Source organism: Malaclemys terrapin, chromosome 3 (assembly GCF_027887155.1).
Source record: "Malaclemys terrapin pileata isolate rMalTer1 chromosome 3, rMalTer1.hap1, whole genome shotgun sequence".
NCBI lineage: Eukaryota > Metazoa > Chordata > Testudines > Emydidae > Malaclemys > Malaclemys terrapin.
Window position 1 is genome coordinate 90815200 of NC_071507.1, and position 24262 is coordinate 90839461.

Here is a 24262-nt window from a genome sequence, read left to right on the forward strand (position 1 = left end):
GACACAGAGACAGGACAGCACTGAGAGCAGAACCCGTGGGCTCAGCGGCAGCACACACAGCTCAACCCGTCCCAGGGCAGGTACTTCCACTGTCTATGTGTGCCTGGGGTACCAGGCGTGGTGGTGGGGGGTTGCATACATTAGCATCAAGGGATACTCCTCTTCTAGCAGCTGTCTGGGGGCCAACAGCATCCCATCAGTAATGCTGACCTACCAGCAGGAGCAAGTGCTGGGCTTGTCTACACTTATAGCACTGCAGATTTTCCACACCCCTGAGCAACATAGTTCTATGCTACAAACTTATGTTGGTATATCACGGCCAAGCCTCAAACTGTAACTCCAGAACAAAGCTGAGAACAGACCTACACTTAAAGCTGCAGCAATGAAGCTGCGCAGCGTTCGCGCAGATGCTACTATGCCCATGAGGGAGCTTCTCCCCTCAGCGTAGTTAATCCACCTCCAGGAGAAGCCCTCCCGTCAAGCTTGTGCTGTTTACATCGGGGGTTAGGTCAGTATAACTGCGTGGCCCAGGAATGTGAATTTTTCACATCCCTGAGCTATGTAGTTATACTAATGTAAGTTTGTAGTATAGACCTGGCTTATAGTGATATCTATATATTCTCAACTGTGGTCTGCACTACAAACTTATGTCAGTATAATTACATCGCTCAGGGCTGTGGAAAATCTACACCCTTGAGTGATCCAGTTATACCACCCTAACTTCTGGTGTAGACAGCGCTATGTTGACAGGAGGGCTTTGCCCATTGCCATAGGTACTCCACCTCTCCGACAGGCGGTAGCTATATCGACGGGAGAAGCTCTCCTGTCAGTATAGGTAGCATCTTCGCTAAGCACTAGAGCATGCAGCTGTAGCACTGTAAGTATAGACAAGTCCTTAAGCATGTTAAGTAAACATAACCACAAGGGAAGCAAATAAACATTTGCAGTACAGGGGAAGGTGTATTGGTCTGTTAGTTGACCTCCAAGATTTCCCCCTCTCAGCTCAGGATCCCATTTTAAACTGTTAACTGCACAGAGTAATGACATTTTAGAATAAAACAATAGGACTGTTTAAAGTACTAGCTCAAACAGAATTCTTAACATTTATATTTCCACATGTATGTTCCTAATGATCTCTGCTCCAGTGTTATTTTAAAAATAGGTTATAAGAGAATAGTTTAGCCATTATTAAATATGTAGGGCTTGACTCAGCATTGTGCTACTCCAGGCTCATACCAGTGGAAATCCATTGATTTTTATGGAGTTACATAAGCTGACAACTGGAGTAATACAATGCTGATTTAGATCTGTGGTATCTATAAAAACACTAGAAAAGGTTTAGCTGTTTAAGAGCCTGAGCTTGCCTCAGTGAAGTCAGTGGAAAGTCAACGGCCTTTGAGCTTAAGCCTCATGTCTCACAAGGCACCTGAGGCATGTCAGTAGTAATATCTAAGAGCTCACTGCTTAGATGGTTTGTCAGTGGCAGACCCAAGTAGAGGAGTGACATCAATGGGAATTGGATCAAGACCTGGCATTCTGCACACTTTGATGTTATATAACTCACTTAAAACACCACATGCCTCTTTTTATCATACTCCCTACACTGCTATGCACTATATGTTAGAAAGTTGCCAACGCTGTTCTACAAGACAAAGAGCTTCTTGTAACTGCTCTAAATTCTGCTCCAGGAACTGGCTGCTGGAGGCACTGCAGAGTGATGCAAGCTGAGCCTACCACCTCTCCAGAATTAAGAGTGTCACATATATGACACTCTAGGCCTCCTCTAGCTTTTGAAATTGCTCCTGCACTTGGATCTGCCAGGACCTAAGCCAGCAGATGGACCCCTTATACTTACACCTTTCTGAAGCTACTTTGCTTCTTAAAAAAAAAAATTATTGAAGCAAGTACCAAAGTAACATCAGGGATTCCTACTACATCTGGCAGTACTGATTTTACAGACTAAAGCCCCAATTCTGCAAATAATCATGTGCCTATTTCATTTATATGAGTAGTCCTCTTTCCCAAATGCACCAAACAGAACAACTGAGCATTGAATCACTTGTGTTTAAATGATATGAGACATTCCTACCTCTCCAGGATCTTGACAGTACTCCAAGACCTTAAGGGTACATCTACGCAGCAAAGCAAAAACTCATGGCATCAAGTCTCAGAGCGCAGTCTACAGACTTGGGCTCGCACTACGGCACTAAAAATAGCAGTGTAGACATTCAAGCTCTGGCTGAAGCTCAGGTTTTGAAGCCTAAGGAGAGGGGATGAGCTTCAGAGCCTGAACTCCAGCCCGCGTCCAAACATCTACACTGCTATTTTTGGTGCAATAGCACCAGCCTGTTTCTGTAGACCAGGCTCTGAGACTTGCTGTTGCGGGTTTCTGCTTGCCATATAGATGTACCCTAACTGGCTAGCAACTTAAAGACTAGAAGTAAAATCCTGATCCTGTAGAAAACAATGGAAGTTTTGCCATTTAAGCAAATGTGGCCAGGACTGGAAGTTAAAACCAGGTCTCCCATATGGCACTATAGAACACTAGTCAATGAGAGTTGCCCACACACACTCCTTTTACATTAAGGTAACTAAGTGCAGGTTAGGTGACAAAGTACATTAAATGCACTTGCTTTTCTACTGTAAAAATCTGGGTTTGAAACTGGCTGGGGCCACAAGTAAAATGAGTTTGATGATCTCATTCTGGTTGCCAGGGGACACTTTCCATATCACAAAATTACACAGCAGTCTAACATCATAGGCTTTGTGTTTTCATGAGAGGCACAGAACTGAAGTCTTGAAGGTCAGGACAGAGATATATTGAATGAGTCATGTGATGGAGCTTTCATCAAACTTGCCCACACTTGCTATAGCCCAGATGAGATTCCTTAGACCTGGAAGGATAAGATTTACCTACCATCTTTTGAGTCAGATTCTGTATGATCTTTATGTGCTGCTGCAAACTGGCTCTGAACACACCTGTTGAGTTTTGCCTATCAGCTTTCAGGTAGCATCCACTTGTATTTCTGGTGAAAGTTAGGGATTAATGGCACGAGCTATTGCATTAAAATTAACCATATATTTAGAAAGCAAAAAGCCAGGTGTTTTTGAGGTTGAATCAAACCTATTCATCTAAGGCAGGGGTGGGCAAACTTTTTGGGCCGAGGGCCACATCGGGGTTGTGAAACTGTATGGAGGGCCGGGTAGGGAAGGCTGTGCCTTCCCAAACAGCTTGGCCCCTGCCCCCTATCTGCCCCCTCCCACTTCCCACCCCCCTCATAACCCTTGACCCATCCAAACCCCCCCCATTCCTTTTCCCCTGACTGCCCCCTCCTGGGACCCTAACCATCCCCTGACTGCCCCAACCCCTATCCACCCCCCCCGCTCCCTGTCCCCTGACTGCCCCAACCGCTATCCACGCCCCCCAATCCCCAACAGGCCCCCCAGGACTCCCACGCCTATCCAACCCCCCCTGTTCCCAGTCCCCTGACTGCCCCCCCCCCCCCAGAACCTCCGCCCCATCCAACTCTCCCTGCCCCCTGGGACTCCCTGACCCCTTACCATGCAGCTCAGAGCAGCAGGAGCTCGCAGCCATGCCACCGCGTTTCCCAGCAGGAGCAGCAGACCAGAGCACTGGCAGCTCTGGTCTGGTCTGAGGCTGCGGGGGACGGGGGACAGCAGAGGAGGGGACGGGGGCTAGTGTCCCCGGCCAGAAGCTCTGGGGCCGGGCAGGACAGTCCTGCAGGCCAGATGTGGCCCGTGGGCCATAGTTTGCCCACCTCTAATCTAAGGCATAAGGACTGACACGTCTTATATTTTGAGTCTTTGTGTGTTTAGTTCATGGATGCATCACTTCACCTTAGAGACAGCATCCTGTTTTTTGAACGAGTTTTGAATAGCTCTTTCAACAGAAAGATAGTGGCAACATTGTTGTCACATTGGGACCAGCTTCAGTGTACAGGAGGTGAAAATGTTTTTAATGTGCCATATTACAGAGAATCTAGTCAGATTACAAGTAGTTGCAAATTAAAGCCTATCTAGTAAGCTATTGCTTTAAACACACTACTTAAAATATAACAATATTGCATATACTATTGCTTTATGAACAATCATTTGCACAAATGTCAATGCTTATTTGTTGAGTCTTCTGAGAGACTGGACAGCAAAGGCTGTCAAAGACCCACTGAGCAGGCAGAGAGGCATGGGGGTAGATAGTTTATCAAGTCCCTAAACTCACCCTATGTTTCGTACTACTCTTTGCTTTTAATAATAGCAAGTATCTAGTAATATATTATTAAAATGTCAAGGCTGCTACTAATTATAGACGTGAGAAACCTGCTGTCTATGCCAGGATAAAGTTCAAAGTACTCCCCAGCTTTGAGGTTTATCATCTACATAGGATAGATCATCTCAGGATGAACCCCGTGCATTACACCAAGAATTCATAGATGGTTCAGGCAGCACAAGCCAATGTATAATAAAGGTTTTATCACATCTTTTAAACAAGCCCAGTACTTCCTGTGCCAGTTTACTTACATGGTGTAGTGTTTATGTTATGGTCATCCTTTAATTTCACTTATCATTGATAGCATTATATATTAAGTTGTCTGCCTGTGTGATTTAAAATATTATTACAGACATGTGGGACCCAGTTCATCCCTACTGTAACTCCACTGAACTCAGTGGAAATATACCAGGGATGAATTTGGCTAATGATGTCGATATTTGTACAGGCAATTAGAACTATGATTTATGGCATTGTTGATGATTTAGTTGTCTTCTGCTGTTGTTATAGTTTTGAATACAATTAAAAGAAGTGATATAATTTTACCCAGAATAAGTATTTGGGAATACAAAATAAGTGAGGGAACACATTTGTGAATTTTAATGGACAAAAATAGATAGTCCAGACACAGAATAAGGACCTGAGGACTCAGAATGATCTAGGAGATTATTTCTGACCCAGAATAGGCCTTTGTTGGGATGGCACTGCTAAATAACACTTTGAAGCAACTAGGTCAGGAATATGCAGCCTTGCAGCTCCCACTCTCTTTGAGGTTTTTCAACAAGACCTTCTACCTTGAAGATGAGAAAGTGATGGAACAATATGTTTACAATATCTGTGAGCATTTTTACTGTGTTAGGAAGAGAAGCTGCAGAGTCATAGCTTTGACAATTCATTTATGTACCTTCAGTAGCTCACAAACATTCATTGATTTATCCTTGCAATACCCCTGAGAGACAGGGAAATGTTATTGTCATTTTATAGAAGGGGATAAGGCACAGACACATTAAGTGACTTGCTCAAGGTCACACAAGAAGTATGTGGCATAGCAGGGAACCCAGCCCAGCCACTTTTACTTTGAGAAGTTCTAGCACCTCCACGCTTTGGAATAGGGACTTGAAATTTGCAAGGGGGGGGGGAGCCTTTTTGTCATAGATGAGCCTAACCTTATTCTCAAAAACAGCTGAATCATTTTGACTGAGATTTTCCCAAATGGTTGAAATTTGGCAAGTTATAAGCAACTGAAAATAGGTTCTTATACTGGGAAGTGTTGCACAACTTTAACAATAGGCAGTGGTCCAAGTCGAACTATAATTCATTCTTTATTTCATTACACATACAAGAGACATTTTACATTAAGTAAAATAATGAATGAACTACAACTGTCACATACAAGCCTAGTGCTTTTTGATGGACAGAATGATGTCTTATTTAAAAGAGAAAAAAATAGTGCAGTCTCACTGTAGGTCATTTATCTTAATCTCTGGGTATTATTACAAAGCTCAGCATTGGGAGAGGACTTCGAATACAGAACTTCTCTTTATAAGCTGGTTAGCCAATAATGATGTGTTCATGTCACCTAGAATTATTGATTTTCAGTAGTATCAAGCCAAATGCTGCTTTTAGTTATAGATCTGCTGTGACATCACTGGAGTTGCATAATTTGGCCACTACCTACCATTTGAAGCACGGTGGTTCTGCCATTTCCTCCAAATAGCCATGCAAGTTACCTTATAAATTCCCTTCCAAAATTTAGTCATGAAAGTTGAGATTTTCAAAACCATCTAGGGGATTTAGCTGTTCAACACCCACTGAAATTAATAGAAGTTCTGTTGTTAGGCTAGATCTCCTAGTTGGCTTTGAACATACATAATGGTTGAGATTTTCTAAGTGGGCACAAATGTAGAGCCTCTACTAAATCCCCAGTGCATCACGGGAAGACTTAAAGCTACCTTTAGGCAGCAGCAGAGGGTCCTCCTAGTATAAGGGAATCTTCAACTACCAGCCGTACATCAGTTGCTCTGCTCCTGCCTCCCTACCTGGCATCAGAGGTATTCCAAGGTCAAGAAGGAGCATGCCAGGGTGGAAGGGGGGAGTGGCTTCTTGAGAGCCATTATTCATTGGCATCAGTTAGAGCAACCCTAAAGCTGCTCTAACTTGTGTGGAGGCCAGTATGGCTCACATCAGTCTCCAAGATTGAGAAGAATTAAACATGATGGTAAGCCACCAATCTTCTCCCCCTTCCCCCAGTGCACTCAGCATTCTCTGGCAAACCTGGCCCTAGGTATACTAGGTCTCTATAAATACCATGAGTGGTGATACCAATTATATTATTTACAATATTATTAAGCATCACATACATAATGCTGTAAATTTACATAGTGCTTTACAAGCACATCATAAAATGCATTGCTTGCCCTTAAGCGCTTCCAGTCTAGACACAGCTGTAACTTCATTGTCCTGCGAGGTGGCTGATTGTTTTGTCTCCACCCCAGTATGGTGCAAGTGACTTAAATCACAGCGGTCATTGGCTCCATGCAGTTGCACAATCAAAATACATATTAGTTGGGCAAAACTAACTTGCTAATATTTACATTTTTAGCCCAATGCAGCATGATATAGAAACCTAGGCTTAAGACTTCTGAATTCCCCCACCCCTGCAGTTAGTCTGGGGGGCAAGAGTTTCATGAAAGTTCATTGAGCGAGCTGTATCTAAAGAAACTAAAAGAGAAAAGTGCCATGCACAATGGACTGCTAGAGATATAGTGGATAAAAACAGCATATGTAAACCTAGTGGTTCAGCAATAAATGTAACAATACTTAGCCCAAGTCATCCATAGATCTCAACATCCTTTGCAAAGGAGACAAAGTATAATTATCCATATTTTACAGATGGGGAAACAGACACAGATGGGGTAAAGTCACACAGTAGGTCAGTGACAGAGCCAGGTCCTTAGTGCAGTGCCATGTACACTGGACCATGCTGCCTCCCCTTCCATATTTACCAAGTGGAATATATTTCTATGTGGAAGATTTGAAATTGACAGGTCTTCTTGATCTGCAGGCTTATGTGGCTAGGAGCCCTGAATGAACTAAAGCCCCAGCTTCCTCAGAGGCAATATACAGCTGCGTTATTCTAGAAGAGCTAATACCAGCAGAACCCACAGCATCATTCTTGATTCAAAAAGCTATTTCCCTGTCAACCACAAAGGTAACAGCATAACATTTTACATTTCTATAGCATCTTTCACCCCACTGGTTCTACCGCAAGTGCAAGCATTTACAGCTGCTATTGTCAGGAGATGATGGCACTGGAAAACGGCAGCCCAGATTTAACTCTACAACTACATTTGGGCCATTCCAATGTAGTCTCTGCCATGTTGTATTGAAAGCCCCTTACAACATACTGTTGGTCAAAACAGGGGCTTAAAGAGAGTTTATATTGGAGAGTTGCTGTTTCCTACTGAAAACAAAGCAGCACAGCTGCTGCATGGATGCAGCCATCTCTCAGGCTCTATTCATATCACATGTTTGTTATTCCTAGGCCCAAATCCCCATGGTCTCATACATTCTATATTCATCTACCCCTTTGCAAATCAGACTGGTAGCTTTTTACAGCCACAATGTATTCATTTTGCACAAGTAAAAGTGACCACACAAGTTGCAAGACAGTGACCATCAGGAGCCCCATATCCAAAAACCTAGCAGAACCAGCAGTTGGAGTCTACATATAAGCACTATATTGCCGCAGACAACACTCTACCGTAACAAGTATAGTGCTGACATGTTTGCCCCCCCCCCCTTCCTCTGCCCCATTTCTAATGATTTCCCACAACCGGGCTTTGGAACAATGAGCCACTGTTTTGTTGGGGGAAAATGCAGCTATATTAAATTCTGCCAGGATACATCGATGGTGCCAAAGTTATCAGACATTGGTACTGCTTTCAACAGCTCTGGCTGCTGTGGATGTAGTGACAATTTAAATATAATGGGCCAGATCCTTGGCTGGTGAAAATGGGTGCAGTACCACTGAAGTCAAAGGATCCATGCTGATTTACCCCCAGCTGAGGATCTGGTGCATTGTGTACAAATATTTAAATGGCTGTAGTCACATACCGTGCTCAGATACAATAGGGATAAGCATAGGCTAGAAAGAGCTATTATATAATAGTTTATACTACTTAAAGCAGAGAAGCGGGTGATGGAACTTCTGTACAGAGGTTTTCCTAGAAAGCACTTTTCAGGGAGAGAGAGACTAGCTCACAATAGTAGGGAACCTCTTTTATATTGTCCTGAGTGCTAAAGTTCCTGGGAGGCTTGGATCCATCTTTCTGGGTTATGGAAATCTATGTCTAGGTTTTATTAGTGAGATTACAGCATTAGTAGTTTTAATCAAAAGCCAATTCTAGGTGGTTCTGGTTGATAGACTCTTACTGCAGATGGTTCCATATTAGGGGATGATTAATTTGTTCTGGGCTCAGTGAAAAAATCTGACCTAGGTTTTCCTCCCACAATCACCAAAGGTCCTTATTTGGTGTTTCCATGTCATGGAAAATAAATTATTCCACAGTAATCAAGGAAATAAAATGGCCTGGGATCTTTTTGAAAGGAAGGTGGAAGGAACTCATATACAGTAGAACCAGAGAGATCCCGGAGAGACGACACCTTTCCTATCAGCCTATTCACCCTATGGAATTGCAAGAGGATGAGCCTTTTTGCAAACCCCTCCCAACTCTCCAGTGCCCTATTTAAAATAGCCTTTTCTCCTTCAGCTGCCCGGACCAAACAGTCACTAAGCAATCTAGCCTAGGAGGTTGCCGCCGCCATGATTCCTGACTAAACATCATCCAGCCCCCTCAAATCCCAGCACAGATGAGGCAGCAGAGACCCGGCAACCTTCCTTCCTTAACACAGCCATGGCAGAGCCTGGCTCTCCAAAAAGCCCCTCTCCTCCTAGCCAAGCCGCCTGCAAACGTCCTTACAGGCCGCTCCCGGGCAGGCCAGCTGGCGGGGGGGCGTGCACGTATTTAATCAGCTGAAGGCAATTTGGGATTGCTTTCGGGTTCCCCCGCTGAGCAGAACAAACACTCCCCACCCCCGGGAGGCTGCAGCTGCAAAGCAGCTCTGTAAGAGCCTGGCCGCCCCGGAGCCCAGCCCCTCCGTGCTTCCCTGCGGGGGGTGGGCGCAGCGCTGGCCGCCCCCAGCCCTTACCGGTAGTAGCGATCATCCTTGTACGGGGTCAGGTCCTCTCTGATCTCCTTGTAGGTCTCCTTGACCGTGCGGCAGAAGCGCTTGAGCTCGCCGCAGAGCGGGGTCTCGAAGGCGGGGTAATCCGCGTCCATCCCGCCGCCGCTGCCTGCAGCCCCACGCCCAGCCCGCGACACCGGCGAGTCAGTCCCCCTGAGCGAGCGAGCGCCCTCCGGCTCTGGGGCCGAGGCGATGGGTGGCGCTGCGAGGCTGGGCCGCCCCGCTTCCGCCTCACCCCCTCCTCACACGCGCTGCTGAGGTGAGTGAGTGGGGGCAGAGCTGCGTTACCCCCGGCAGCCGGGAATGGTTCCCACCAGCGCGATCCTCCCCGCCGCGGTGCTTCCCCGACTTGATGCCGCAGCCCCGGCGGGTGTTGCGAACGGGAGAGATGGCCGGACACGCGGACGGCGGTAGGAGTGGCCAGGGGAGTCTGAACAGGAGCTGGGGAGATTTCAGCACCCTGGACAGATTCACGGGGGGTGTTACTGGCTTTACAGAGCAGCTCGCCCAGTCCTCCAGGCCAGTGGTTCCTAAACCTTTCACTAAAATGTCAAGTCTTGCCAACCCCCTCCTAAGAATGAATATTTCTAGGGATTTTCTTCTTTACCCCAGTATAAATTATAAAAGCAGTGATCTTGGAAATATAAAATTTGTTTTTATGACATGCTTATTACATACTATTAAGTATTTATCATTACAGTATTTTTATTACATTATGAAAATGGCAACACTCACTTTCGTAGCTTGTATCACTTTGAATAAGCCTGTTCTAAGACAAGGCTCCTATGTTTCATCAAGGAGTATCAGATGTGAAACAGCATGAAGGTATTTAAGAAGCCAACACAGAGTTCCTCCTACACAAGCATTCGGGTCTTGAGCAGTCCAGGCAAACAATGCACATTACAACAAAGCTTAAACTTGTTCTTCATAATAATTTTAAAAACAATGCTAGCTGCCTATTTCATTTTAAAAACAGCAAAAAATATCCACCTCCATTTCCATTTCTGATAAATCTTGAAGTTTAAATCTCCTCAGTATGATAGATAAGCAGCTCCGAGCAAGTTTAGGTCTTGGAAGTCCAGGGGCTCCGGGCTGCTGGCCCCAGGCTGCCCAGGATTCCTAGGGACAGCTCTGTCTGCCATTAGGGAATTTTTTCCTGAGAACCCCCTGTAACATTTCATGAACACGCAGGCGTTCCCAAACCCCAGTTTGGGAACCACTGCTCCAACCCAACGTTTCTTTTCCCACTGACAGCTGTGAGAGGCCAGCCCCTAGTGTTTTCGTATCTGTTCTGTGTTCCACCAAGATTATTTTAATCCCCACCCAGAGTATTAAACTTTAGCCTTAAAGTATCTAAGGAGGAGTAGATCTAAGTGTAAGGGGCTCTGGCAGCCGGGCCTGGGCAGGGATTTAAAGGGCCAGAGGCTCCGGATGCTACGGGGAGCCCTGGGCCCTTTAAAGTGCCGCCCGAGCCCCGCTGCCAGAGCTCCAGAGGTGATTTAAAGGGCCCGGGGCTCCCCACAGCGGCTGGAGCCCCGGGCCCTTTAAATCTCTGGCAGCCGGGCTCGGGCGGTGATTTAAAGAGCCAGAGGCTCTGGCCACTGCGGGGAGCCCTGGGCCCTTTAAGTCCCTGCCTGAACCCCGCTGCTGGAGCTCCAGTGGTGATTTAAAGGGCCTGGTTTTCCCCACCACGACTGGAGCACCAGACCCTTTAAATCACTGCCCGGGAAGCTGGTCCTATCTGGCACGCCGTACTGGACCATACCTGATATAACGTGGTCTCACCTATAAAGCAGAGAGATTTTTTGGCTCCCGGGGACTGCGTTATATCAGGGCACAGGTGTATTTAAATCTGAAATTTCCCAGTGTTGTAACTGTAGGAGTCCTGACCCAAAAGGGAGTTGTGAGGGGGTTACAAGGTTATTGTAGGGGGGTCTCAGTATTGCCATCCTTACTTCTGTACCTCTACTGGCAGCAGCTCTGTCTTCAGAGCTGGTCGGCCGGAGAGTGGTGGCTGCTGGCCGGGAGCCCAGCTCTGAACACAGAAATAACGATAGCATGGTATGATATTGCTACCCCTACTTCTGCGCTGCTGCTGCCAGGGCGCTGCCGTCAGAGCTAGGCACCTGACCAGCAGCCGCTGCCATCCAGAAGAAGGCAGCACAGAAGTAAGGGTGGCAATACCATGACCCCCCTACAATAACTTTGCAACCCCCCCACAACCCCTTTTTGGGTCAGGACCCGCAGCTTGAGAAATGCTGGTCTCCCCTGTGAAATCTGTATAGTACAGGGTAAAAGTACACAAAAGACAGATTTCACAGACCGTGACGCATTTTTCACGGCCGTGAATTTAGTAGGGCCCTATGTATAATGCCTGGTTTTGGAATAATTGGCTGAGTGAAACAAGGCTCTACTTGCAACTCCACAGCATATCTGTCTGTCATGCAATAAATTAACTATTATATCTGATCAATTCAAAAAGCATGAAGGTAGGCTGTTACTTTCCCCCACCTGGGGCGCACAACCTCTGTCTCATTTCAGTCAGTATCTTGAAACTTACACTATTTTCTTTTGTCTCTTGGGCTATTAATGGGATCCCTCCTCTGTCACCATTGCACCACTCCTCTCTGAGGTCTGGTAGCATACTGGGTGTAGCACAGACACAGAGGCGAATGCTCTAGGTGCTTTAAGCACTAGGCTCTAGCCCTAGGTGAGTTCCCACAATGGTATAATGTTTTGGGTACAACAGAGAATTCCTTACTAGGGCTGCCAGGGAGTCATAGAGATGTAGGGCTGGAAGGATCTTTAAGTCCAGGGATGATCTTTAAGGATCATCAAGTCCAGCCTGCTGTGCTGTGGCAGGACCAAGTAAACCTAGACTATCCCTGGCCGGTGTTTGTCCAACTTGTTTTTTAAAAGCTTCCACTAATGGGGACTCCACAGCCTCCTTTGGAAGCCTATTCCAGAGCTTAACTATCCTTAGAGTTAGAAAGTTTTTCCTAATACCCAACCTAAATTTCCCTCGCTGGAGATTAAGCCCATTACTTAATGTTCTACCTTCAGTCGACATGGAGAACAATTGATCACTATCCTCTTTGTAACAACCCTTAACATATTTGAAGACGGCTATCAGGTCCCCTCTCAGTCTTGTTTTCTCGAGACTAAACATGCCCAGTTTTTTTAACCTTTCCTCATAGGTCAGGTTTTCTAAACCTTTTATTATTTTCGTTGCTCTCTTCGGGACTCTTCCCAATTTGTCCACATCTTTCCTAAATTGTGGTGCCCAGAACTGGACAGAGTACTCCAGCTGGGGCCTTTCAGTGCTGAGTACAGCAGGACAGTTACCTCCCGTGTTTTACATACAACACTCCAGGCAATCACGCACTGGCCAGCAGATCCTCAAGTCAGTCCTCCTGTCTGTAAGCTGTGATCTTGTTCAAGCTGTGAGGTAGAAAGGGGTAATTTTCAATTACGGGATGCCAAGTAATTTTCTTCTAAAAATATTTAGTTTAAAGAAACAAGAAATGGTAGGCCAGCTCTCACTGTATCTCTTACTGCCAAATCTGGGAAAGCCACATCAAAAGATGGCATTATTGATACAGGCTACTCATGAGACTCTCTCAGGGGATGAGAGTCTCACTATTTTGTCCCAGGGTTCTTTTACATACCTTAGGGGACACCAGATTCAAGACTAAGCAAAATAATCACAGTTATTAACCATGGCTATTTATTATTACAAGAAGGAAAAGAAAACATTAGACAAACACAAATGATGAACTGGTTACTTCTATTACAATCTCTTCTGTATGCTTCTGTGGCGAGCTTTTAGCAGATATTACACCTTTGCGAATGGACTAACTCTGAGATATTATTCATTTGGTAAGTTAAGACCAAAGTATATTGTTTCCCAAAGTTATTGTGAACTAAGTCTTAGTATTTTATCAGATGTTTTATGTGTGGGCAAGACAATTTAAGGGCAGGTGGAACCTGGCTAATTATTAGTAACAACAACAATCACCACCAGCCAGTTTATAGATGGGCATAGTAAGCAATCTTAACTAAATCCTATGATATCAAAGAAAATATTTAAATCAGTTACTTAGGAGAAGCCATTTAAGAGCTGTCTTGAGACAGGCCAGTAAACAAATATTAAGAATCTTAAATCAATTAAAACCCACTATTTTTCTATCAGTCTTTTGCCCATCTCCTCTCTAGGAATACACGGTCTAACCATTTGGTGATTAACAGGAGAAATTGTTAATATTTTAAGGGCTTGTCTATACTTACCGCGCTGGTTCGGCGTCAGGCAATCGAACTTCAGGGTTCGATTTATCGCGTCTTGTCTGGACGCGATAAATCGAACTCAGAAGTGCTCCCCGTCGACTCCGGTAATCCTGCTCGCCGCGAGGAGTACGCGGAGTCGACGGGGGAGCCTGCCTGCTGGGTCTGGACCGCGGTAAGTTCGAACTAAGGTACGTCGACTTCAGCTACGTTATTCACGTAGCTGAAGTTGCGTACCTTAGTTCGATTTGGGGGTTTAGTGTAGACCAAGCCTAAGTTACAACAGCATTTCAATATTCCAACAAAATCATTACATGAGTTTTTCAATATAATTCCTTCCCCGTGTCTTAGTTAACTTTCTTTCACCAGTCCACGTTGAAGTCTTGCCAGGTTTCCTTGGGTTGGTTTCTTCTCGAGTCTTTTCTGTTTTTCCTAGCTGCTGTGGCAGCTTGCTTGTTGAGATGGACAGGATACATTGAGAGTTTGCTGTTTAAGCAGGGTAGCAGAAGGCGAGTGGTTATATGAGGAGTGGTCATTTCAGGTTTATTTATGCTCTGTTCATAATTTCATGGAAACAGGAAGGAAAACACACCTCTTTCAGGCTTGTTTAGAATCAATGTGGTTGTTGTTACTCTTTCATTGGCTCCATGCCTTCACAAGCTGGTGTAGGTGACATCTTCAGTTCCTGAATATGCAGTCTGTTTAATGACTATGCATCATTTCTAATTGACTTTGTTCTTCTTGTGGAGGGAAAAATCCAGATAACCTTTTACAGTTAGAACGTAACTCTTCCTTTTTATTCAATTCATTTTGAACCATTCCTTCAATTTTATTAGAGTTCAACAGGAAATTAAATTCTGTTTTCAGAAAGTCCAAACACTCCTCTTCTTTATAGGAAATTTTTAGTTTTCAAAATCTTTACATTAAATAACCCTCAGAAAGTCTCTATCTTAAGTTGATACCACATGACAGTTTTTTGGAAAGACTATTTTTCTTGTCTTCCTGAGTTGTGTAAGGGAGTTGCTTGAGCACTGCCACTAATTAATTTCCCATGAATATAAATATTCTATACTTTAATGAACTTGCTAAACTAATTACTATTATAAAAATCCATTTGAGTCCTTTTTGGTATATAAAGCATTTTACCATTTACATAGCAATGATATTAGGAACTTTGTATTCAGTTAACATATTTGGAAGTATGCATTTTACAAAGGCATTTGCCATTTCAACCCTAACAAATAAAGGTTTGAAATATTTCCAGCTTCACGTTTTCCCTAGAGGGTTTTAAAGACAGAAGTAGAAGTTTTTTTGTTGAAAAGAAAGGGGGACTGGCAGAGGTCCCTTTTACCCACCAAGGTTTTATTGTTTGATAAGGGTTTTTGGTGTTACTTCTCAAGTCCCTCTTGTGTTTACTAGTTGCAGTCTTTACAATTAACGCCTATCAAACATTCCATACAAAGCACCAGTCACCACAACCAAGCTTACATCCATTTTTCAAAACACAGCATAAGAGAAATGGGCATAGAAAGTGAAAGCATGACAAAGCAATGGGCTTAAACTGCAGCAAGAGAGGTTTAGGTTGGACATTAGGAAAAACTTCCTAACTGTCAAGGTTGTTAAGCACTGGAATAAATTGCCTAGGGAGGTTGTGGAATCTCCATCATTGGAGATTTTTAAGAGCAGGTTGGACAAATACTTAGTCCTGCCATGAGTGCAGGGGACTGGACTAGATGACCTCTCGAGGTCCCTTCCAGTCCTATGGTTCTATGATTCTAAGAAAGTTTAAAATTCTGTTTTTCTGAATTTGTATAAATACTCTTACTGGTAATAAACATGGTTTTATGGCTAAGGAGGGGTTACATTCCTGAGACTTGGGAAGAGAAGGTAAAATATTCCTTTTGTTAGGTTGAATATTTCATATAATTAAAAAAATATATTCATGGAGGTACATTTCTCCAAGCATCTTAGGTATGAAATTAGTGATAACTCTATTGTAAACTTCAGTAAAGGCACAGGCAAGTCTAGTGACAAATGTATAGTTTATGAATATCGTTTCTGCATAAATATCAAGGTCTGACCACCACAAGGACCATCCACCCAACCCTCCTGTTTGCAGGGCATTCCTAAGTATTCACCAGCCACCTGCCTGCAACAGGCTGCTCCCCACTCCAGCTCTCAGCCTTCTGTCCACTGTCAGCTCCCAAGGTGCTGCCTCTAGGCTGTTCCTCCTGCTGCCATGCAGTTGCTGACCTCTGGATATCACTTCCCTTCCCTGTGCTGGAGCAATTAGGGAGCCTGCCTCTGGCTGGCTGTTGAACTGGGTGTGAGGGCACTACTGCCTAGTAATGAGCCAGCAGGTTTATCCACATTTTGTTCCACCCCTTTTTGATTATCACCCCGCAGACACTCCCCATTTCCCCTTTTGGAAAAGGCCCTGCCTGAACGTGAGGAGAATTGTGCACCCCCCGGCAGGGTTGCCAACTCCTGCTATTTTATTGCAAGTCTCACAATATTTGGTGTTTTTCTGGAAGGCCCAGCTACTTTAGTCAAGGGATTACGTGACAATCTCAACTTTCATTGAAAAAGAAAGGAAGTGTCTAGCCCTTGTGGTTGTGGCTAGACACTTGAATATGTGACCTGAGTGCATCCTAAAGCTCAGGAACCAGAAGGTAAAGAAAAGAACCCAAAATATATTATTTAAAAAAACAAACAAAACTTTTTGGGCCCTGATTCATGGCTTGACTGCTCGGGGTTGGCAATATTCTCTTTCAGTTAATCTCTATGACCAGAGCACTGTTTTCCTTCCTTCCTTTCACCTGTCTTTGTAGCAATTATAGCTGGTGTGATCGGGATAATGTTGAAAAGCATCAAGAAGAGAATACTTATTTCCCAGCTACATAGTATCTCATCCATGTCTTTCTATCAAGGAAAGAGCACAACAGTGTCAGGAAAGGGCTTCTTAAAATGAAACTAAGCCAGTCTTTTTCTCTAAGACAGAGGTGGGCAAACTATGGCCCGCGGGACCGTCCTTCCCGGCCCCTGAGCTCCTGGCCCGGGAGGCTCACCCCCGGCCCTTCCCCTGCTGTCCTTCCTCCCCCGCAGCCTCAGCTCGCTTGCTCAGCCACCAGCACAGTCCTCTGGGTGGCGGGGCGGTGAGTTCCTGGGGCAGCGCAGCTGCAGAGCCCGGCCTGACCTGGTGCTCTGTGCTGCATGGTGGCGGCGGCATGGCCCAACTCCAGTTGGGCAGCGCAGCTGTAGCGCTGCTAGCCTCCGGTGCTCCAGGCAGCGCAGTAAGGGGGCAGGGAGTGGTGGTGGGGTTGGATAGAGGGCAGGGGAGTTGGGGTGGTGGTCAGGGGGCGGGGGTGTGAACGGTGGTTGGGAGGAAACAGGGGGTTGAATGGGGGTAGGGGTCCTGGGGGGGGGCAGTCAGGAAGGAGGAGGGGTTGGATGGGGCGGCAGGGGGCAGTCAGGTGACAGGAGAAGGGGTAGTTAGATGGAGCTGGGGGCCCGGGGGGGCCATCAGGAATGAGAGGAGGGGTTGGATAGGGCGGCGTTGGTCCGGGGTCAGTCAGGGGACAGGGAGCGGGGTCCCAGAGGGGCCATCAGGGAACTGGATGGGGCAGGAGTCCTGGGGGTGTGGGGGGGCAGATAGGAGATGGGAGCCGGGCCATGACCCCCTAACCGGCCCTCCATACAATTTACGAAACCCAATGTAGCCCTCGGGCCAAAAAGTTTGCCCGTCCCTGCTCTAGGAGGTCCTTAATACAGATCTCATCAGTGTTCATTCCCTTCCCAGCTACAGACCAAGCACAGAACTGATCTGGTCACAGGATTTCCCTTGATATTAGCAGAAATAAGGTGTCTAAAATGGAGAGCGGGGGTAGGCAACCTATTGCACGCGTGCCAAAGGCGGCACATGAGCTGATTTTCAGTGGCACTCACACTGCCCGGGTCCTGGTCACCGGTCCGGGGGGACTCTGCATTTTAATTTAATTTTAAATGAAGCTTCTTAAACATCTTAAAAACCTTATTTACTTTACATACAACAATAATTTAGTTATATATTATAGACTTATAGAAAGAGACCTTCTAAAAATGTTAAAATGTATGACTGGCACGTGAAACCTTAAATCAGAGTGAATAAATGAAGACTCCGAACGCCACTTCTGAAAGGTTGCCGACCCCTGATGGAGAGATTGGACTTCCTGTGGAAGAGTTTCAAGGTGAATTCAAACAATCCTAGTTAAGATGGCAGCATCACCTAGTAGCTTTGAGCAAGAATGCATGGGGATGCTAGATACAATTGGACCAACTGATGACAGGAATCTAAGGCAAAACATAATTCATCAATGTTTCTGATGTGATGCCCTGGCTGGAAGTCTGCTAGAAACATAAGCAGATGCTACTATAAGAAAAGAGATGACCCCTGCAATCCAGGGGCAATACCCTAGTGAGGAGCCCAGTCCACCCAAGTTGCTGGGATTCCTACAAGTACTGATCCTGGACTCCACACTGGAGCATCATTTGTCGTATCAGCTTCAGTGTAGAAGGGGTTAAATTGGAAGCCCTCACTCTCTGCCCTCCTATCTCAGAGTTTTGAGGCTGTTGTGGGGAGGGAGGATCTCCACTACTTTACCCCTTGCCTTGTGTGAGAGAGGACTTCTCCCCTGCGCCACCCAGCACCAGCTTTCGCAAGAAGCACTGAAGTGAAATTGATGCAATTCATGGTCATTTCACAGGTTTCTGAACTGCACCAGTAAAGATTATTAACACTAATGTTGGCCTAAGACACGTTCTAGGTGAGTGTTGTTAGGGGTCAGTTGAGAAGATTCAAAGGCTGATGATTTTACTTACCTTTAGTTTTCCTTTGAGTAGCTTCACTTCCAAGATTCCCTGTTGTTCTTTGCTTCTTATCAAAAAATGGTGCAGATGCAGAATGGGACCAGTTATTGCCATACTAAAGCTATATCTTGAGGATAGCATACGTCACAAGTGCCCATAGGGATAGAAGCCACTTTGACTTCTAAAACTCCTTAGTTGTCAGTAGCAGCATGGCTTTTAATACAGTCTCCAATCTTAGAAGGCCAGGTGGTAAGCACTATGTTACAAGCAGAAGCACGACTTTTTTCAGGGTTGGGACAGAGATGAATTTCTTTTTAATTTCTTATGGCTTGATGCATACATCAGGGAAAAGACAATATAGAGAAGCTAGGAGGAAAGTTGTAAGAACATTTAACAGGGCACTCACCTCCAGTGCCTCCTAGTGGCTGGATGTGGTACTGCAATATTTGTCCTGCTGCTGGCGCCCCCTGTAGTTTGTTGACCTTAGTAGGCAGGTCTTCAATGGATCAGCCCTCCAGCCAAGTCACACAATCAAAAATGGATGCACCCTTTCCAGGGTAGCAAAAGTACAACAAAACTATCTGCCCTCATTAGGGTCTTCAGCCCAGTCTCTGGGCCTTTTAAATCCTGCTCTTTACTGGGGCTTCTAAACAAGCCTCTTCCCCTCTTGGGGCTTAGGCCACTTCACTAGTTGCTGGTGGGGGAACCCAGGCCCATCCACTACTTCAGGTCCCAACCCAGGGACCCTATGAATAGCAACCACATACTGTGGCCTCCAGTTCACTGCGGCTGTTCCCTGGGCCTTTTCCCCTGTAGCCCCTTTCATTTCATCCCCGACCTCAGGGCTGAAGTTCTCAGATCCTCTTCCTCCCTGCTGCATGCCAATGCCACCTGAGCCCATCTTCTGGTTCTCCCTTGAGCACCTGTGACCAGCAGAGGATCCCTAGCCCTGTGCCTCTGGCCCCCGCCAGGAAGTGACCCACTACTTTTATCTGAGCCTGCTGGGCTCTGATTGGTTGCTTCTACGCACCCTGTCTAGGCAGGCCTGGAGGACCCATCTTCATTGCTTCTTTACTGGGGCAGGGTGTGGTATGACTGTGGGGCTTCTAGTAGGGGGCCATGAAGGGCTGGGTGCACTGTGTCACAGAATGCAGCACTGGTGAATTGCAATGATAGATTAGCCACTGAACAGATTTTGCTCTGGATACAACAGGGGTAACATTTACTGCGGTGCTCTTCAGCTTTACGGTATTAGAAGAAACTTTGCCAGGAGCCATATGGGAGGGAGCTCCAGTTCATTTGTCCAGCAATCCCAGCATTGCATCCAGGGTGGATTTGATTTTACTAGTGATCCTCACTAGTCAGGCAGACCCTATTTAATCATGGATTTCTACATAAAAGTGTATTCTTGTTGGTTGTTATAACCTTAATACATATTCTTCACAACTCTGAGATAAATGTAGCTTTCATTTTTAGAAGGTACACACTATACATTTTTAAACAGTGATTTATTTTGAAAATGTTTCAGATCAATTTTACAGCTATATCAGAAAATGAATGATTGGTTATTTCATTTCCCAAAGATAATTGAAGCAGATATTTATGAAGTCATTGGGAGGTGAACTATCTCCAATTCAACAGGTTAATCATTAATATTTTGAGGATTTTCTTACCATGCTATATTAGGAGGAGAACACCATCAGACAGACATTTAAACTGTTTTATTTAACTAAAACAATAACATTATGTATTCTTGATTTTTTTCTTCAACAGCAAATATATAATATTTTAACAAAACAAGCATATGAATTTTTGAATTTAGCTAAACATTCAAGTTTTTTAAAATCAGGTTTGTTTTTGTTAAGTGTTTAACTAAAATAGTTAAATGAAATATTTTTTTAAAAAATATCGACTATGTCAGCCAGGTCAACATGAGAAACTTAAAATATTGGCTTCTGCAGCTAACTCAGTCGTCTTCACCTTCATTTTCCTGTTTGTTCATAAGCTGGAAAAGAAAAAACAAGCTTTCCTGCTTTTTCAGGTCCCAAACGATTTCTCAATTTGGAATGAATTAGTCCAAAGGAAAACAATATTCTTTCTACATCAGCAGAAGAAGCTACTGCTGTTAAAAGTGAGATTATCACTTCAACAGTCTCTGAATCCAAGTGCTTAAGTGACTTCCTCCAGTTCACTGGTGTGACTTTCTTTAAAACACCATCAGCAAACATATTTCTTGATTGGTTCACCCTTAGCTCTGAAGTTTATTATAATTGGCATTATGGAGGGATGATTGCTGGATGTCCGTGTCATAGCCAACTCCTCTTCTTCAGCAGTTAAGGTTTGACCCAGGTACCGAGTATTGAGAATATCTGCAAAAAATGAGCTGGAGATAGTGCTTGTCCCATTCGTTTTTTTAATGCTTGTAATTTAACTCCGTCATTGCATATTTCTCTTTTTAAGATCTCACTAAGTTCCTTCCAAATTTCAACAGCATCAGCAATAAAACAGCTATTTCCCTGCATTTTGTTCAAGGCTACAGAAATAGGCTTCAGGGTATTCAGCATGTGTTCAACATTTCTCTTAAGCCCAACGTTGAGAACTTTGTCTGTGACAGTGCCATCTATTTTTTCACAATTTTGTTCACAAGGGGTCATCAAATTAGGCCAGTTTTTGATATAGTTCTCAAAACAGTCCACTACTGAGTTCCATCCACTACTGAGTTCCATCGCACATCTTGTGGGAGAGTTAGTTTGGTTCCTCCCACTTTTTTCAGAGCAGCTGCTGCAAAGTAGTTGTTATGGAAGTATTTTGCAATTTCAACATTAGCCTTTATTTCTGGAACACTGAAGTATTTGGCTAGGAGGTGCTTCAAATGAGCAGTGCAACCATATGTTATTAGTTTGGGAATCTCTTCTAAATAATTTCTTCTCATCTTGGATACATTTGGAGCATTGTCTGAGACCAAGCTGCATATTAGACATTTGATTCCCCCCCCCCCCCCCCCAGTTATAGCTTTTACTGCTACTTCTTGTAAGTATTCTGCTGTGTGTGCATTTCCTGATGTATCAATTGTTTCTGTTAGGAAGACATTCCTTTCTTCTGTTATCACACAAGCACATACAACAGGATCATTGTGGACATTGCTCCACCCATCAAGACTCAGGTTAACGATTTCACTCTCTAGACCTTTTGCACACTGCTCAATTTCTCTTTCATACCCTTTATCCAGCAATTTGCCTGTGACATCTGCTCCGTTGGGTGGACTGTATCCTGGTCTTAATGACTGAACCATGTTAATGAAGTGTAGTTTCTCAATCATATGGAAAGAAGAGTTTGTTGCATAAACAACCCGGGCAATTTTTTCATCAATTTTCTCTTTTTGTAATCTGCTGGTTCTTATCACAAACTTCTCTATGGTTGTTTCTGGATGATGGAGATTTTTTTTTCTTTTTGCTACAGGTGATATACTGTGGCTATGTGACATACATGATGCGACTGAAACACTATCATTGGCAGAGAACTCTGAAACTATAGAAAATGATGATGATCTTGAAGGTGGATAGACTTCAGAATCCTGTATGTTGAGGATGGATTCTCATAAACAAAATAAGTCAATGCAGTTATTTAATTATTACCAGACTGCTCATTTAGTATTACTCATTGCATTCACTGACAATCAGTACTACTTTCAAGGTGAATTGTAAAAGGAATATCAGCATATTTCAGCTATTTATTTTTTATCAGAACTGCATGTAAAATGATAGTATCAGAGTAAGAACTATATTTTTTGCTCAAACATGAGAATTCAAGAATAGTCCAGAAGGAAGACAGGCAAGCTTTAATAAAAAAAAAAGTATGAAATAAAAAAGTTTACCAACCTGAAGATCCTGCATGTGCAGACATGTTCCTTTCATCATCTTCAACCCAGCTTCCTCCTGAGAAGGAACACTTCTCATGATGTTGTTTCATTCGGGCAACCAGGCCTTGCATTTCCCTCCCTTATAGAATCATAGAATATCAGGGTTGGAAGGGACCTCAAGAGGTCATCTAGTCCAACCCCCTGCTCAAAGCAGGACCAATTCCCAACTAAATCATCCCAGCCAGGGCTTTGTCAAGCCGGGCCTTAAAAATCTCCAAGGAAGGAGACTCCACCACCTCCCTAGGTAACGCATTCCAGTGCTTCACCACCCTCCTAGTGAAATAGTGGTGAAGCACATTCCCTTCTCACATTTATCTCCGACGACGACTTCTTGTCCAGATCTATTCATTGAACTTTTTTGAAACTTTGCACTTTTAGAGAGAGGTAAGGGATTGACTCAGTGTACACAAATTTGCAGAGGGACAATAGGAATGAGGTCTGTTATTTCTTACTTCTCTATTATTTATTTAAAAACATTTTTGCTGTTAACAAGCATGTTATCTCTGGAGACACAAATCCACAGTTTGAGAACTGCAAAACTAAGCATCTCTGATGGTATCGTCTAGACTGAGCACTGAGTCCCATTGGGTAGATAGAAAGATTAACCTAAATATTCTAGACAGAAGCCCCAGGGACCCCATAAAATTGGGTCCTTAATCCATGAACTATTGGAACTCATTAACAAAACTTTTCTTAAACATTATATGAATATACTGTCTCATACTATAGAATTAGAATTTATAATCCCTATTCCATTATGAGATCTTTGAGCTATAATGTATCTTAATTAAAACTATCTTTAGATAGGTTTTTTCCCTCAAAAAGCATTTTATCAAAAAAATCCAATTTAAATAAAAAAAACCCTTTTTACTTTAAAAAAAAAATCATTGATTTTTATCCACCCTGACTGCATTGTCTGTAATCCTCAAGGCACGGATTCCTGTGATCAGTATTCAGCTCAAGGCTATAGATCCAGCCCAGAGATGTGTTGAAACCATGCATGTTTTCTTCATCAAAGAGTAAATTAACCTGTGAAATGGAAAGGTCAGTTAAGAAAACAAACCAGAATCATACTAGTTATACAAAGGAGTCTGTCACAGGGCGATCTGCCCCTTTAAGGGGCTGTGGGACTGCGGAGTGGCCAGCCCTGTTCTGGAGAGGAGCCCACAAGCAGCTCCTGGGAATCATCTGACCCAGTTGGATAGAATCTAGTGCTTGGGTCTGAGAATTCCCAGCCAGGGATACAAAAGGAGAGCTCCTGCCCCAGGAGACTGGCTGTGACCAGGAGAGGACTGGGAGTGCACTCTCCTGTGGCTACTGCAGAAGGCTGAGAGAGGACAGGGAAGCCCTGCAGATGCCCTTAGGCTTGGGAAGGTTCAGCACATTAAGCTGTTGGAGGCAGAGGGCTTCACAGTCTGAACTAAAGAACAGGACTGGTGCTTTTTGTTGTTGTTCCAATTTCCCTTTTTTGTGTGTGTGTTAAAGACTAAACAGAGCCCTGAGGAAAGGGCTACAGACTGAACTGGGCATAGCTGATTATTTGTCTCTGCCTGGTGATTGGGTCCACTATCCTAGAGTCCTTTTAACTGAATGCTCCGAGGGATGGCAGAAAAGCCACTACATCTTCAATGTTATCTTTAGTGTCTTTCCTTTGCTGCACCTGGACAAATGTTATTACCATTACA

General features: G+C 44.3%; 1 protein-coding gene across 1 annotated transcript in view; it reads right to left on the bottom strand.

Moving 5' to 3' along the window:
• The window catches only part of TMEM181 (transmembrane protein 181), a 62704-nt gene extending 52859 nt beyond the window's left edge, over window positions 1-9845 (bottom strand). The window contains exon 1 of the mRNA XM_054022289.1: window positions 9497-9845. Within this exon, the coding sequence (XP_053878264.1) occupies window positions 9497-9627 (131 nt within the window). The 5' untranslated portion in view covers window positions 9628-9845. The remainder of the gene's footprint in view (window positions 1-9496) is intronic.
• Between the last annotated feature and the right edge of the window lie 14417 nt (window positions 9846-24262).